Source organism: Electrophorus electricus, chromosome 9 (assembly GCF_041902795.1).
Source record: "Electrophorus electricus isolate QZ-2024a chromosome 9, ASM4190279v1, whole genome shotgun sequence".
NCBI classification, from domain to species: domain Eukaryota; kingdom Metazoa; phylum Chordata; class Actinopteri; order Gymnotiformes; family Gymnotidae; genus Electrophorus; species Electrophorus electricus.
Window position 1 is genome coordinate 9,579,021 of NC_137505.1, and position 16,396 is coordinate 9,595,416.

Sequence of the window (16,396 nt, forward strand, 5' to 3'; positions counted from 1 at the left end):
AGGATGATGAAGAAACATCTGATGATGCCTTTTGTATGGACCCGTTGTGTCCGGTAAAATAAGGCTGTATTTTCAGACATTGAGTACTGTTAATAGAATAAAGTCTATGGGATGGATCTTTTCACATCCAGAATGAAATGTTACCACTCCAAAATCTATTTTTCTCTGTGTTTTGTCTGAAGGATTTTAAGGGGGCATTTTGGGGTCAAGTTGTGGTAAGTAGCACTACCTTTTCACAGATGTTTCAATAGGCTAAAGCTTTTACCCATAAAGCATGTTTTCAAGCACTGTCATGTGTCTTCTGAGTCAAACATGATCTTTTGTAAACAAATTAACTTGGTTAATGATAAATAATAAATAAATGATTGACATTCCTCGTGATAAGAGGCTCATTCCACAGAAGTAGTTCTAAGTGTGACAGAGTAATGTCCTGACACACAAAACCACTGCAGTGGAATCAGACCTCTTTTTAGAGGTTTTTCTTATACATCTAGACCTAGACCTTTATACTCCACCTGGGTCTTATAGGAGGACAATGTGGAGACCCCCTTTGGCACTGTATGCTGCACCATGGCAGGTATCCCCAGGGATAACCGACCGGTCATCCTCACCTACCATGACATCGGAATGAACCGTAAGACTCTGATACTGTTGCTTGTGGCACGTAGCTGATTGCTCTAAAGTCTAAAACTTAGCATAAGCATCATTTATTGTGTTGTAATGACCCTGGAATGCATGTCTGCAGACAAAACTTGCTTCGACGTTCTTTTCTATGATGAGGACATGCAGGAAATCATGCGACACTTTGCCGTGTGTCAGGTCAACGCTCCTGGGCAACATGAGGGTGCCAGCACCTTCCCTGCAGGGTGAGCGTGAGTGCACCATATGCCACAATGTTCTTTCAGGGGCTGAAAGACATTCCAAGGTTAAATCTAATCTAAAATGTGACCTTCAGCTACCCCATACAATTTTTTCCAGAATGTATATTTATCAGAACCTACTCCATAGCCCTCCGTCTGCCCTCAGACCACTCCTTCCTGGCAGTCAGACAGGACGACTCTATGCCATGGTGTTGGTGCCCACCTAAACTAACATCTGGAGGCCCTGACTGTCAGCATGTCTAGCTGGCACCGGCTTGTCATGCACCAGGGTTTCTTTCATGAACTTTTTTCTTAGCGTTCATATGCTACATTGATGGCTGTGGCTCCCAGTACATCATAGCTAGGTTTAGCAGGTTCAAATCCTGAAGAATCAGTGGCGTCCCTTAGAATTATAACTCACTCAGGGCAATTTTTTCCTGTAGATTCACATATCCCTCAATGGACAAGCTCTCCGAGACCCTCCCAATTGTGCTCAAGCATTTTAAGTGAGTGAACCAGATTAGCCATTTACTCTGAGATTAAACTGTCAATCCTTGTTCTAATCTGAAACCTTGCGCTTTAATGGTTTAAAGTTATGTACATTTTTTTCTCTCCACAGAATTAAGAGTGTTATTGGAATGGGTGTTGGAGCAGGAGCAAACATCCTCACACGGTTCGCTGTGAGTTGTAGCACTGTCTTTCTTCCCAATAGATTTTAACACAATGATCAAACAAGGATTACTCCTTGGTGAAATTCTTGCTTTGTAACAAAGTGTTGATACTTGCAGCATAATCCTAATCATTACACTGTCAAGCTAGCTAGACATCAACTCTCCAGAATACTGACACTTCACTATTGTTCCTCTGCTTGCACATGTAAACAAACCTTTTTCTAAGTGCAATGTAAAGTGCAAGAATGCCAAATATGGAGACTCTTAATTGCTCATTTAACTACAACAGTTTGACATATAGTAAGTAATTTTGCCCTGAAGGTTCATCTCCCTTTGACTGCTCATGCATAAATGTCTTGCAGTTGAAGTACCCAGACTTGGTTGAGGGCCTTGTCCTGATGAACATTAATGCTCAGGTAGAGGGCTGGGCAGACCGGGCAGCATCCAAGGTATCACAGTCTAATGCAATAGTAATTATCATTCTGTTAACACCCTGCTTAATCATCACGATCCCTGTATCTCTACAATTATGTCGTTTAGCTGGTCCCACCTAGCGTCCATGTCTATGGTTTCCCTGTCTCATGTCTTTTGTTTTGCTTTACTTCCTTGTTGTGGTTCCGTTCCTTAGCTTCATTTTCTCCGCTCCTTATTATTTGCACCTGTCTTGTTTAACTCTTATTACTTCATGTATTTAAACTGTCTTGTTCCCTGTGTCTTGGCTGTTCACTGAATCCATATAACTTTCAATGTGATAACAAATAGTTCTCAGCATATTACTCTTAGTTTTCTGCAGTTTCCAGTTAACCTTTCATGCCAATCATATGGTGACAATCGACCCTATATTTTTATTCTTTTAGGATCCTTAGAACAGTGTCAAGCCTCTTTTAATAAAGTAATGTATTTGATCAAAGCTTATGTGTACTCCAGCCACTAAAGATCAACCCACACTTTCCACAGATTTCCAGCTGGGCCCTTGGTCCCCCCAGTGTTGTCATCTCCCACCTGTTCGGTCAGGTACGAAATAACGCCTAAAATGAAATGTATATTGTATGTATTATTGAGCAGTACTTGTCAACCCAGTCCTTGTGATACATCTGACATCCCACATTTTCCCTCTATCCCAGCTCCTGACAACATCATCCTAGCTCCTAAACCAAGCCATTAGGAAAATGAACACCTGGTACAGTTGTACTGGGCTGGGTTAGAATAAACATGTGGGCCATTTCATGTGTACTGTGGACTGGGTCACTAAACACTGAACTAGAATATTTAAAAGTTAAATGCCTTATTACTAAAGATGAGTGTTCCAAATGAGCTGTCCTGAATTTAGACTGTGTCCTTTTCGTAACTAAAGAACCAGATGCCTACATTATTGTCCATCAAAAGGTCAACAATGTTTTTTTTTTTTTTTACATATTCCTTTTATTATACATTTCTGTCTCGAGTGCCTGTGCAGACTGTGCATATAGAGGAAGAGACATTTAAATTCATATTCACATCAAGTTTTAATGTTTTGTGACTGATTGTGTCTTGGACTGACTCCTTTATGGCACCGTGGCAGGAGGAGATTAAGAAGAAGGCAGAATTTGTAAAGACCTTCCGTCACAACATCAGCAAAAGGATTAACCAGACCAACCTTCTGCATTTTATGAAGTCCTACAACAGGTATGACTGACATCTGCATTCTATGGAATCTTCTGAGCTCTCTGCTTCTAGACTTGTTTGTCATATGAACAGCTCCCAGTCTTATTAGATCTGATCAATTTTCAGCCGAAGTAAACTGAACATTAAGAGAACTTCTCTGGGTAGAAAGACTCTAAAGTAAGTGAGAAACTGTTTCTCTTTTATCCTTATTCCATGTTATTTTTTGATGTAAAATGCCCCTGTGCCACCACATGCCTGAAAGGTTTTGTTGCTGTAGGTGTCACACTCTTCTGGTGGTAGGAGATGACTCTCCTGTGGTGGATGCTGTGGTATGTACAGCTTGTTTTACATGCAGAAGTTTAAAAACAACATTCAAAATCCAACCCAGCATTCAAATCAAACTTCTATATGTACCTGGGAGCCTGCGTGCAAATGTTTGTGTTTTCCGTCGTAGGTTGACTGCAATTCCAAAATGAATCCCTCAAAGACAACCCTCCTCAAAGTTAGTGACCTTCAAACCTCAGCAAAGCGATACTTAAAATGTTATGTTTTGCTTTTTTTATTTGACTCTCATTATAAATGCAGAAGTCATTATATGTCACTGGGGGCTTATAAATCTAGAACTTTGTGATGAACTTGTGGTGAATAACATTGTCCTTCATGTTGTCCCTCATGAAGATGGCTGACTGTGGAGGTCTACCACAGCTTGATCAGGTCTGTCGTTACCCATTAAAATAATGCTCTTGCATTCAAACTGAGTGATGCACTGTGTAATCTATTGTGTCCTGTTCTTACCTTATAGCCTGGCAAGCTGGCAGAAGCCTTGAAATACTTCATTCAAGGACTGGGCTACAGTAAGTAAATACTGTAAACACACTGACAAAAGGTCGAAATTAAAAATCGTTCAGCCTCTGCGCAATGTAAAACCCATAAATCCAGTTTAGAAAAGTTCATTACTGCCTGTTGTAGACCTTCAGGCTTTCACAACTATCTTTAAGTTATGCATGCTTTCTAAATGGTGCAGTTAAGTAGGGACCTTGAGCTATGTTACTTCACCTTGTCCTTCTGCTTATCTGCCTCTGACAGTGTCTTCTGCAGGCATGACACACCTGTCTCATTGGCACCCCACCTTCTCCACCAGAATGGCATTCTTCCACCCCTGGGCCATCACTTCCATGGAGAGCACCTCCAAGCAACGCTGAAGATGAGGCTCTCCTACCCGCTGCTCCATCCCAGTGTTGTCATGCTCAGTTCGGCTCCATTTCAAATAAAAAATACTCTAAATTGAGGGACCATTGATGTGTTGGTGTTAGTGTTTGTGTGTCATTGTCCCAGTGGACTAATTTAGACTTGCACAAAAGGAAAAAAAAACCCTAAACGATAAAAAGCTGTTTAAAATGTTTATACTTATCAGGCTCAGTATTGTACCTTTATTTAGTAGCCATAAAAAAGTTGATGTATAGTTTTCTCCGCATCAATCAATGTATAACACTTTTAGTACTTAGTATATGAATCAATGTATAATATTTGGCCTGCTTTAACACCAGTACAAAAGTTTAATATAATAAAGAAATAATGCACTGTGATTACGTGTGGCGGCCCGAGTGCCATAGGGCGAGGGGCAGGACGCACAGACTCCACCGACTGGGACGAACATTTATTAACATAAATGACAGTGGCACTCACGTATTAGAAACAATAAACATGGACCTGAAACAAATGAAGTTAAACAAACATGATACACAAGAATACATCTAACATAAACATGTTACATTCAGACATTACACCGACAATGACCAACACCCTGTACACTTTAACACGGGTTTATATACATTGAGACGAACAAGGTGCAGGTGTGGTTGCAAACACAGCCCTCCCACTGAACGTGGCAGGCCAAACCACATGACTCGAGGGAGGCTAACATTCCATGACATTATGCTTCATCTTGTAAAAGCTTTACATGACTGACAATTTCAGCTTTTTCAGAGGACCTATTTGATTTTTTCTTACATTGTACTTCTTTCCATTCCTAGTCTAATCTTGAAATAAATGTAATTTTAATGGAAGTCTTCATAATGTGTGTTTCAGGTTATGCAAATACTTTGGGAGTTGTTTAAATCAGTCAATCTACTGAATTCCCCACCAACAACAGTATGAATAATTAATTGTCATTTACATTTATAACTTTTAACATACTAGCAGCATGTGAGTTTCATGAATTTGTACTTCATTAACTATTTGTATCACATTATTTACATTACTGTTGTAATAGTAATAGTAAAAATTCAATGGTAATAGGGCACATTGATTTGACACAGTTCAATGGTATTAAGTACCCAATGCTCTGCTTTGAAGAAGAAGAAGTACAACATTGAATTATTTTACTGCACTTGTACTGCATATTTTCAATGTATTTACATCATTTTAGAGAATGCCATATTAAGGAATAAATAAATAAATAAAGTTTATTTACCTGCTATTGTTCTTACGTCCACTGAAGTCCAAAATAATCTTTAAGGCTCTAGGTTACTTAATAGCAAATACATTTCTGTGGTATTCTGATTTATTTTCTACTTGAAAGACAGGGAATATTCTGATGTCTTTATTAGTAACTTTAATGCACCTAATGCACCCTTTTGGGGCACCCTAAAACTCTGACTAGTATTACGTGAGTAATCGCTTTAGAGCAGGGAATTGAAGATAACAGGATAATTGAGGAAAAAAGGGGAAATTTTGTTTTTTTTTCTAAAATGAATGATGTAGCCAGCGATATGAAGCCCACCCAGCCTGTTTCACTATTTGGTATCTATAGGCCACCACGGCCCTACTCAGAATTTATTAAGGAATTTTCAGATTTCCTTTCTAATCTAGTCACTTTTGTAGAAAGAGCCATTATTTTTTGTGATTTCAATATTCACCTTGATAATGCCCAAGACCCTTTGAGATTGGCCTTTAGCTGTATATCAGAATCAATTGGTTTCATCCAATGTATAAGAGAACCCACACACTCTGATGGACATGCGCTTGACTTACTATTGACATACGGTGGACACGGAGAACATAGTCAGACTACCCCAGTCGGATGCCATCTCAGACCATTCCTTAATTTCATTTGAACTACATACAAGCCACAATATAATAACCTCGCCTCGCTATCATAGCAGACGCACGATCACATCAGCCACTGCATCCCCTGTAGATTCACACACTGTTCTTTATAAAGGCATCTCTCACAGTTTAGTTACATGTAACATTTTAGCTTTTAAGCATGTAGCCACCTTTCCATATCCTTTTCTAACCTTTAAAGGGAGATGTTTCTAGCATCACCTTTGACCACATTTCCATACTTTCAAATGCAATAAATTCTTTACAAGAGGTGGTCCCTGTTATTACTGAGGTAATAACATGCGTGTTTACAGGGAAAAGAGGCCTAACAGTGCATTGGACAGATTAATAACATAAAACATAAGGGAGTTTAGAGATTCTGTGTCCTTTCAGAATGACTTACATACAGGGCTTCAGGCTTCAGTAAAGGATCCTGCGTAGGCTTTTGGTGGACCTCAGGGTAAGATATATGAACTCTCCACCAGGCTCAGGACCATATAGAAAAACAATCTTCTTTAGGACAAGGCTAATACAAATCTTCTCTTGGAATGTAGTGGTAATGGCTTCCAACTGGTGTGGGTATTGAATAGCAGTTTGCATATATTGACTACTGTGTGGTTCAGATGTAATGGTGGTGAATGCAAACACTAATATGTAAAGGAAGGTGGGGTGAATACATAACCACTTCTGAAAAGTGTATAAAAATATGGGTTCTCTGTTTGACAGTTAGACCTTCACGAAGGGTGCCTCAATAATGTTTGTTAAGGTTAACCGGCAATAAAGGATGGGACCAGCTATTCTCTTTAACTAATTCTGAAGGCTGACTCTTCATGTTATGTTTGAATGTTTAACTTTAAAACTAACTGACTGGGTATTTAGGAACGACATTACTTTCCAAACTTCATTACTACTTTTCATCCCTTCTCATACCTTTCGGTTTCTACCCTTTATCATCTTTGTTAGCTGCACAGCACTCAATGCAGTATGAGGATGGTCAGATTGTTGTATTTACTAATAGTTACCACTAGTATTAAAATAACAGTAAGCCCAAACTGTTCGACTATGTCCTCTTAAACAAACCTGTGATTTTTTAAATATTTGGACCACATCCTCCTGCAGAATAAAACAATCAGGAAATACAGTTGAGTTGGCCCATACCGCCCTCACATCAGTGTGATTTCCATCAATGACGTGTTATGGCTCTGGGTAAGGAACAATGTTATATTGTTCAATAAACTTTTCACAGGATGCATATTTTTCATTGTTTTAGCAAAGTTTTCGCTACCTCTATACAGCAAACACCAGAATCGACAAGGTTTACATTAATTATAGTCAGTAGAATTAAAGGGAAGAGGCCATATAAAAGGCTGGGATCTACGTTTAGCAGACTCGGCACTGTGTTACTAGATATTGCCCACATTCCAGTAATTTTATTAAGTCCTCTTTAAACAGAAAATAAAGATGCAGACTCAAGAATTAATTGAAGAGAGTAGTAGGTCCATTATTTATTTTGAGCTCAGCGTTACATACAAACGAGGCATAGTCCAGAATATGTCTAATAATCACACAAGGAACACACATTTTTATCCAGTTTTCACAACTGATTATGTGATTGCCACACCTTCTCTACATACTGGTGTTTGAAATCTCCACCACTGTGTTCAACCATACATTATTCAATATATGCAAATTGAGATCTATCATTGTACAAATTGAAGCTTGACCCCAGTATATCCTATTGGAAGATTTTCCTGTTTTTTTTTTTTGTTGTTGTTTTTTTTGTTTTTAACAAAGATGATCTCAACTCATACCATCAAACACCTGCAAGATGATGTTGCAGGTCAGTATCACCCTGCTCTTATGGTAAGATAATGAACCTTGCTTAGCCACAGAACTCTCGAAGAGGCTTTCACGTCTTTTAAAAGCCGGGATCTTTCCCAATACTTAGGAAGCTATTTCTCACGGGAACAGTCCAGAGTCATCTGCCGTAGACTTCCACAGAGGCCTTGAAACCACCTGCATCAGAGCCTCTGCTCTGCACTTACAGACCCAAAAAGGCCTTGAGATACCCCAGAAACATTATTCCTCTTTATGCTTTCAAACACAGTCTTGCACCACTCTGCACCTGTTGCAGAGAGCTTCAAAGCCTATTATAATTAGATCACAGATCGCCTCATGAAAATACCTTTACCCCAAAACATTTTATTACCTCAGGTGGAACAGTGTGTATAGGCCTAGACCTCTTTAGATGTAACTTAGAACCGCCGGTGACCGCTGTATGCGTTTCTTTGGTTGTACAAGCTCCACTGGAGGACTCGATGAATAGTTGATGATGGAAGAGGGGTATATCAGATTCACCCCTTCTGCCTCCATGTGACAAATTAACAAACTGCATAAACCTTTAGAAATAAATCAGTCTTTTAACAAATGGTAAACATTCTCTAGAAAAGATTATCTTGTAACAATTCATTGAGTATATGAACTGTTTTTGTGTCCTTATATCTATAAATGAAAAGTAATGAAACATTATAGATGATAAAAAAATTACATAAAATGTATAAATGTTCACAAATAAGAAAGTACCTGAGTCTGCACTTTTCTCCACAGATTCAAGAAACTCGTGAAAGTTGGAAGCTATAGAAACACATAGTACAGAATTCTAGACTGACTGAGGTGTGAGCAGAAAGATCGCCATGATGTCCTTATATCTAAAGCACTCAAAGCATTGATGCTATGTAAATAAACTGTGATCCGATTGGTTCAATCTAAGTAAATAGATTCACCTACTTTGAAGTTAAAGTTTTTCTCAAAAGGTTAGAACTGGTTGACTATACTTTGCCGTGTTCTGTAATAGAAAATGTAAACATTTATATCTAAAATATTGCACGACAGAAATCAATTCAAGACTAACCTCTAATGACCGCTAGATGGGGTAAGATATTAAGTAATAAATGAGTCCAGATCCTCCTGCCCGACAATACGGTGAGACTCTGTTTTTACGTGTGATGGAAAATGATACGAAACTATGTATTATGTGATTCATATAAAATCACACTGATCCTTGTGTTCTTAAATTAATAATGCTGTTTGCACATTTATATCCGCCTGTTGCTGATTAAGTTGAACATGTATCAGGAACTGTTAACATCAAGGTCAACTTGACACACAACCCACACTGTTTGGAGACAGTTTGGGTTGGTTTGTGGAAAAAAACAAGCTGAGAGCTGATTGGCTTATAGCCACAGCAACAAAGGAAAGAAGAGCTGCTTAAGAAAAGATGATTGGTTAAAGACAGCACAGGAGTAGTATAACTAGCCACGGTTTTGTATACTCGGGGCTCCCTACCTGAGGAGAGCCAAACATTTATTTTATTCTTTTTCTTATTAAATTACTCTCTTAATCACGTCTGACTTGCTGTTTGTTCAAAATTCCACAACATATGTCTTTACTACGCCGCACAAAAAAGACCGCCATATTTGTAGTTCCACAATGTGAAAAGGCGTCATTTTCTATGCAAACGAATGAATAAACACCATGCCATGCCTTGCTGTATCCCCTCTTTGCACCGCTGGACAGACACACTCATGACACTGTACTCATCAAAAGCAGCACCAGAGATGCACTGAGTCATATCCCGCTACACACCTCTCAGGCCAGCTTGTTTGCACGTTTTGTCATAAAACTTAAAATGTCATTTGTTGCCATTATATATAAAATTACCTATTTAAAAAACCAAATAAATCAAAAAGTACTTGTGACTAGAGAAACACGTGGCTAATCACCTACAAGAAATAATGTCAGTGATGTTTAGGGCAGGTGTTTCAAACTTGCCCAGACTCTTGAGAAGCACCTAAACGCTCACACAAGGGTGTCCGCTTGCCATAGTGCTGCAAATACTGCAGGAAGGGCTTTGGTGAAACAGGCCACATGGAGGAGCAGAAGACAATCCACACAACTGAAGAAGCCCATAGCTGCCCAGTATGTCAGAATCCACACGGGAGAAGAACCCTGTAGCTGCCCAGTATGTCAGAAGCAATTTGTGCAGCTGGGTAATGAACCATATTTGTACCCATTCGTATGTTGGGAGCAAATCAGTTGAAGACTTGAACAGTATGTTAACAATCAGTTAAAATTACTGTTGATGACAAGAAAACAATGGCTAATATGTTCCTTCACAGCTATGTCATTGGTTGATCTATTTTTGTCAGATTTAGTGCTTGTTTGGGCAAGTGTGTTAAAGTCTTCCTTTGTTTTTGGTTTTGTTCCTTTTCATATAGTTGTTTATTCCTTTTTGTCTAGTGATGTCCATTATCCATTTAAAATCTGTCAAATTAAACAAATGTGAAACGAATTCCATAGTATTCAGATTTGATTGCAAAAGAGACCAACCACTCCCCGTATTTTGAATTTTGCATATACAGTATATGTGCAGTTCCAGCCTAGTCCATTGATCCAAAATCTGGCCCAGATGTATCTGTTGACTGCAAATTTGAATGATTTCTGTGCTCTGCAGCAAAGGAGCGTTTGGTTACTATCTGATGGATTAAAATAGGCTTGTTGGTAGCCAAGACATCACTAAAGTGTACAGAGCAAAGGTACTCCAGGACCAGGATGGGTAAGTAGCAGCTTGATCAGTGGAATCTTCTGTGAGACGTAACAGGATTTCGGTCTTAAATGTAATGTTAGATCAAGTGAAAAACTTTAGTGGATTGAAATACAGATAAATAAATCCACTAAAAGTGCATCTGCATCATTGGTTAAAAAGTTGTTCTGCTAGTTGTCTGATTTTGTTCCAGTAATCTAATGTTTCCTGGCACTAGGTGGTTCAAGATTATATTGGTGTTTGCTTTATTTCTGTGATTTTTTTAACCATAGTCTGCTTGTTTATACTGTCTACCAAATGCAATACTGAGTAGTGAAACACTGACACAATCCCTTTTGGCGTCAGACATTTGTAATAATTTCAATAATCTACAGTTGTAAGTCAAGAGGGCAGCACCATTTTAAAGTCTAGTTTCCTTTCTCTGTCTCACTTTCTGGAATTTTTCCATCTGTGTTTTTATTAAAGTTAAAAATGGAAAGGGTATTAAAACTCCCTTTCACTGACCTCTCTTCCACTGAACTTGAAGAGAAAGTGATGATATGAAGATGATTATGTTTATCGTTTTCACTCAGAGATCATTGTCTGAGGGTCATGTTGTACAGTTCACGATGCCCCGGGTTGCAATCAGGAGGTTTAACAGTGATGTGCCACACAGTTGTCTGTGGTGTTCTATATGATCATCACAGAACATCACACATAACTGGTCAAATTGTATCTCCAGTAGTATATTTGTGTATTATACTATATATTAGCAGCATATCTTTATGATGCAATTAAAAACATTCCCCATCCCCCTGAATACCAATCATATTACATATCTGGGTATTAAATTCACTTCCCAGTTGTCTGTTATTCAGAATAAATAGTCATCCAATTATTAAAACAATAAGCGACGAACTTCATTGATGGACAAAGTTGCACCTTATACTCTTTGGACAAACTGCAATAATTAAAATGAGAATATAACCTAAACGAAATTGTTTGTTTTCAATTATTCCAGCGCCACCAACCTGTCTAAAATCTTTGGACAACATCATAACTTGATTCTACTGGAAAAATAAATCACATAAAATCAAACTCACAACATTACAGAACTGTAGTTGATTATTGCAAATCAACTACAATATGGAATAAAATGGATAAAACCTAGTATATCAGACAGAATATGGATAGACATAGAGCAAACATTATGCAAAGATCTAAAAGTCAGACTTACCATTTATCAGTCAAATCAATTAAAGAACATTCATGATCAACAATTTGTGGGTGGCCATGATACTAACAGCGTGGTGGAAATTCCACAAGATATCAAACTCCACACTAACATAAACATAACACTGCTTTCATGTCACTTCCACAAGTAGCCCAAACATAAGATATAGAAAGCAGGTAAGAGCGGAGCAGTCAATGTGCCTAATATGACTGCAAAAGCCTGGCAGGACAGGAGGTATTCCTGCTTCTGCTAATCAGCAAAAGGAAGCTCCTGGCAAAGTGACGTGGACTGCAAAAAAATCACCAGGAAGGTCAAGCTACAAATGCCAGAGAGGAGCAGGGAGCACCAAAAGTTCCATAGCATCCTGCGGAAAGAGTACCACATAAGCATGGAAACAGTACAGCAACCCATGGTATGAGCATGGACAGATGAGGAAGAGCTGCTAGAACAGTACGTCCCCAATAAGCAGGCAGGATGTGGATCCGTCTCACTATTTCATCGGCAGAAATGCAGGAGCAGGTGATAATACTCCTGGGCCCAGCACTCTTCAACCTGGGTACTTTAAGGAGAACACGGCAGCCTCCCAAAAGTGATACAAAGTCCCAAAATGGCTATTACCTGTGCTGAATAACAGTATGAAGGACAAATCTACCCCTGTCCAAAGTTTAATTGATTTAACTGAATGCCAACCATACTACCACCATCAATCTGTGTAAGGTGTACTTGCAAGTGCCTTTAGCACCAAAAGCAAAAGAACTCAGTGTTTTCAACACATTTCATCCAAGCATCATCATGTGAAATGTTGTTCTTTTCGGAAATTCTTCATCTAAATATGGTTGTGTTGCTAATGAGATCATATTATTTGTTACTCTTTAAACCTTATTATTCCTTTAAGATTCAGTCTACTGTGTTAGGAAACCTATGTGAGAATATAAAATCCGCAGTTTCTGCATGCTTGTGTGATGAATACAGAAAGTGATCTCTTATACCTGCGGAATTAAGGCTTCAAATGTCTTGGTGTTCAGACGATATGGAGAGGCTCTGGGAATCTGGAAGGATAAACGTTTGTTTCATTTTCAGGGACTGTTGATCATTTATTTGTCCATTCATTTATTACACTATTAAGGGATTATTAATGTGCACTGGGAGAACAGTATAAAGTTATCAGTCTTCTTCATCAGTCTTCTAACTAAATAGCCTGGTCTTGTAAGGTAACCACATCCACACCTTTCCCTCAGTGATGGCAAGGAGTGGTTTAAACTCACCATGTCGTCTGTGATTCTGAGTGTGAGTGCTCCTGCATTTTTCTACACAAAGCCTGCTGAGTTGACAGTGAAGGCAGAGATGCCCATATACAGCATGTTGCTTTCATCAGGTGGCAGTGAAAATGGTGTCGGGGCAAAAGCGGGTTTCTTGTGCACTCCAATGTTGTAAAACTCCCCCTATATAGAGAGCAATGCAGAGATTAACTTATTCTTTTACAGCTCCTGGGTCTTGATTCTTCGTTCAGATTAAACTGTTTTATCAGTGTAACCTTTGTGTAACCTTTTTTTCCTACAAAAGCCCAACAGTGCTTTCTGGATACACTTAGGCACAGTTTTGCAAGTGCTCCTGTTATTCCCTGTTAATTCAGATCTTTGGCTCAGAAAGGCTTTCTTATGATCATTATGGTCATTATTCTTATGCTTTGACAACTTGTGCCTTTTTTAACTTGTGCCTGAAAACCCCTTTACCTATGCCAATGATAAAACACTGATGAACTCCTGCAAACAAGTTGTAGTTTATTAATTAGTGCATTAATCTTAGTTTGGGATCTTTAATGGCCATCTTAATCTGTGTATATTATTTGATTGTTGGTTCTTTCCTAGCTGAATGTAACTTCCTCTCACAGTAGTGTACAACTTCCAAGCTTATCAAAGGATAGTGTTGTAGTCAGGACCATTAAAAAATCATTCAAGCAAAGACCAAGATTTTGTAGTGTTTGAATCTGAGACAAGAATGAGACTTATTTAACAATGATTTTACTTTAATTATACCACTCACTGAAAATGTATTGTAAATTGTCATTGTCATAAATTGTCATAAATAATTGTCATTATAAAGGCAGCTGAATATAAACAAATATAAAGCAAAAAGGTTCATATGGTCATTTTTATTATTAAATTAAAACATAGTAACACTTAAATAATTGCTATCTGCCCTTGGGTCAATCATGGAAAGGATTAACTAGATGTGTTCTGTAATGTGTTAAATCCTCTTGATAAATGCATAGCTTTAGCTATATCATAAAACATATGATGAGTCCTTTTCTCATTATTACTTGTGTACAACAAAAGTTTGTGTGACAAGCAGCAACATGTATATTTACCAATTTATGAAAACGGGAGTATGCGCAGTGGGAGAGTAAAAATATTTTAAAATGACTCTCAATTAATGGCAATGCATTTACAATAAGTCTCTTGCCACAATAACAACACTGTCTGGATTTGCCATCAGCTGGTTGATTGCAGCATCGTGCAGCCTGCAGCCTAGCATTTGTTTGCAGGGGAACATATACTGCCATAATTATTACCATAATGAATTTTTTAAGGAGAAAGAATAGTCTGTACATTAATGTTAAAAATTCCAGATCCAGATAGCAGTGTTTATGTATGTCAGTGGCTGTGCACCAGGACTTGTGAATGTACACACACAAACCTCACCCTTTGGGTCTTCCCCAAGTCCCCTGTCCTGTTCGCACTACTAGTTAAGAGCAACCAGCTAACTTGATAGCAGTTTGACTCAATAATAATAAAAATAATAAAAATAATAGTAATAATAATAATAATAATAATAATAATAATAATAATAATAGTAATAACAATAATAGTAATAATAATAATAGTAATAATAATAATAATATGGTGCTTCCATGCACATCAGCAAGCAAATAGGAACACTAGCACTTGCATGAAATTAAGCATATTAGCATTTCTGAAGGTAGATTATTTAGCCTGCTAAAATAGCAGGTGTGGCAGCAAATGTCTGTTCAAAACACTATGTCACAGGTATGAGTATCATGTATTTGCTATAGTATGATTGTTCATGTTTGTAAATTTAAAGCTTACAAATGCTGTATTTACAGTGTATTACAGGTTATTAAAATGTGGCAGTAATTATTAGGATATAGAGAATTGTAGTGTTTAAACAAATCATTATGTCAGAAGTATGTTTAGGGGAGAACACACCCTGACCCACCCAGAGTTGACACACACTTACCTTACATTATTGATCATAAACTTGAATAGCTACAATACTGTCTGCTAATCATGCAGTTTGAAGTTTGCAAAGTGTGTACCCAGACAAAATCTGTGTTAAAACTTTCCTTTAACACCGAGTCATACATGAGTCAGACATGATTCTGAATAAATGAATGAATGAAAAAATGAAAAGCCTTATTTCATTTCAAACTGCACTTCAGGAACACTGAGCTCAAGTTCTGAGGAAACTTCCCTGCATATTTTCAGGGGTTTTCTGCCTCACCATGCCTGAATCACCTCATAATGAGCTTGATAATGAGGAGACAGGGTGACTGAGGCAGTGAACACTCCTCACTGAGCATACTGGCTTCCAAGAGCTGGAGCTGGGAAGACCTATAGGTCTGTGACACACACTCCCACCCAGTCCTGATACTAAGAAGGTGGAACCTACAGGCTAATATGCAGCTGCTTGTGCATCAATAGGCGTCTGGGGTGTCCATCACTCAGGGAGGCGTGGCTGAAGGCGTGGCCTTGCAGACTCTGAGAGCTGGCTGAGGTAATCTCTAAAGGAGAGAGTAGTCACCAATAATTATGGAAATGTAGCCACAACTGTACAGTATATTTCACAGCCATGTATATTACATATCACAGACAGGCTTACCAGAATAAATATTCCACACATACAGCTCATATATATCTGTGTGTGTGTGTGTGTGTGTGTGTGTGTGTGTGTGTGTAAAAACATGCTCCTGTTTTAGTCTCAACACAGACAGATATACATGTAGGAGTAGCAAACTGAAGTAAGAGCTCACCTTCACCAGTACATAGTCTCCAGCTTTAACAGTGACAGGTACGAATTGATGTGCGTAGACAACTACACAGGGTGGCCGGAAGCGTGGCCAACAAAACGGGAAGACAGTGCTTCAGTGGTAAAGTTCCTGGTGAACCAGTACATTCCTCACCATGGGTTTCAGAGAAAGGTGAGATCAGATAATGGCACTCATTTTACAGCGCGCAATTTGCAGGAGTTAGAGAAAATGCTGGGTCTGAAACATTCATTT

The 16,396-nt window shown here is 38.4% G+C and overlaps 2 protein-coding genes and 1 long non-coding RNA gene across 3 annotated transcripts in view; all 3 read left to right on the top strand.

Moving 5' to 3' along the window:
- Nucleotides 1–408: 408 nt before the first annotated feature.
- On the top strand, nucleotides 409–2,397 carry LOC145659169 (protein NDRG1-like). Its single transcript, XM_081720314.1, has 6 exons — nucleotides 409–634; nucleotides 746–866; nucleotides 1,304–1,366; nucleotides 1,480–1,540; nucleotides 1,894–1,980; nucleotides 2,389–2,397. The coding sequence occupies exons 1-6, from the start codon at nucleotides 571–573 to the stop codon at nucleotides 2,395–2,397; spliced, it is 405 nt and encodes a 134-aa protein (XP_081576440.1). The 5' UTR covers nucleotides 409–570.
- Nucleotides 2,398–2,486: 89 nt separating this feature from the next.
- Nucleotides 2,487–3,470, top strand: LOC145659250 (uncharacterized). Its single transcript, XR_014125250.1, has 3 exons — nucleotides 2,487–2,545; nucleotides 3,093–3,196; nucleotides 3,302–3,470. It is a non-coding gene; the product is annotated as an uncharacterized LOC145659250 (long non-coding RNA).
- A 3,787-nt stretch (nucleotides 3,471–7,257) lies between these two features.
- Nucleotides 7,258–16,396, top strand: part of LOC145659170 (ubiquitin carboxyl-terminal hydrolase 29-like) — a 59,113-nt gene continuing 49,974 nt past the window's right edge. The window contains exon 1 of the mRNA XM_081720315.1: nucleotides 7,258–7,273. Within this exon, the coding sequence (XP_081576441.1) occupies nucleotides 7,258–7,273 (16 nt within the window). The remainder of the gene's footprint in view (nucleotides 7,274–16,396) is intronic.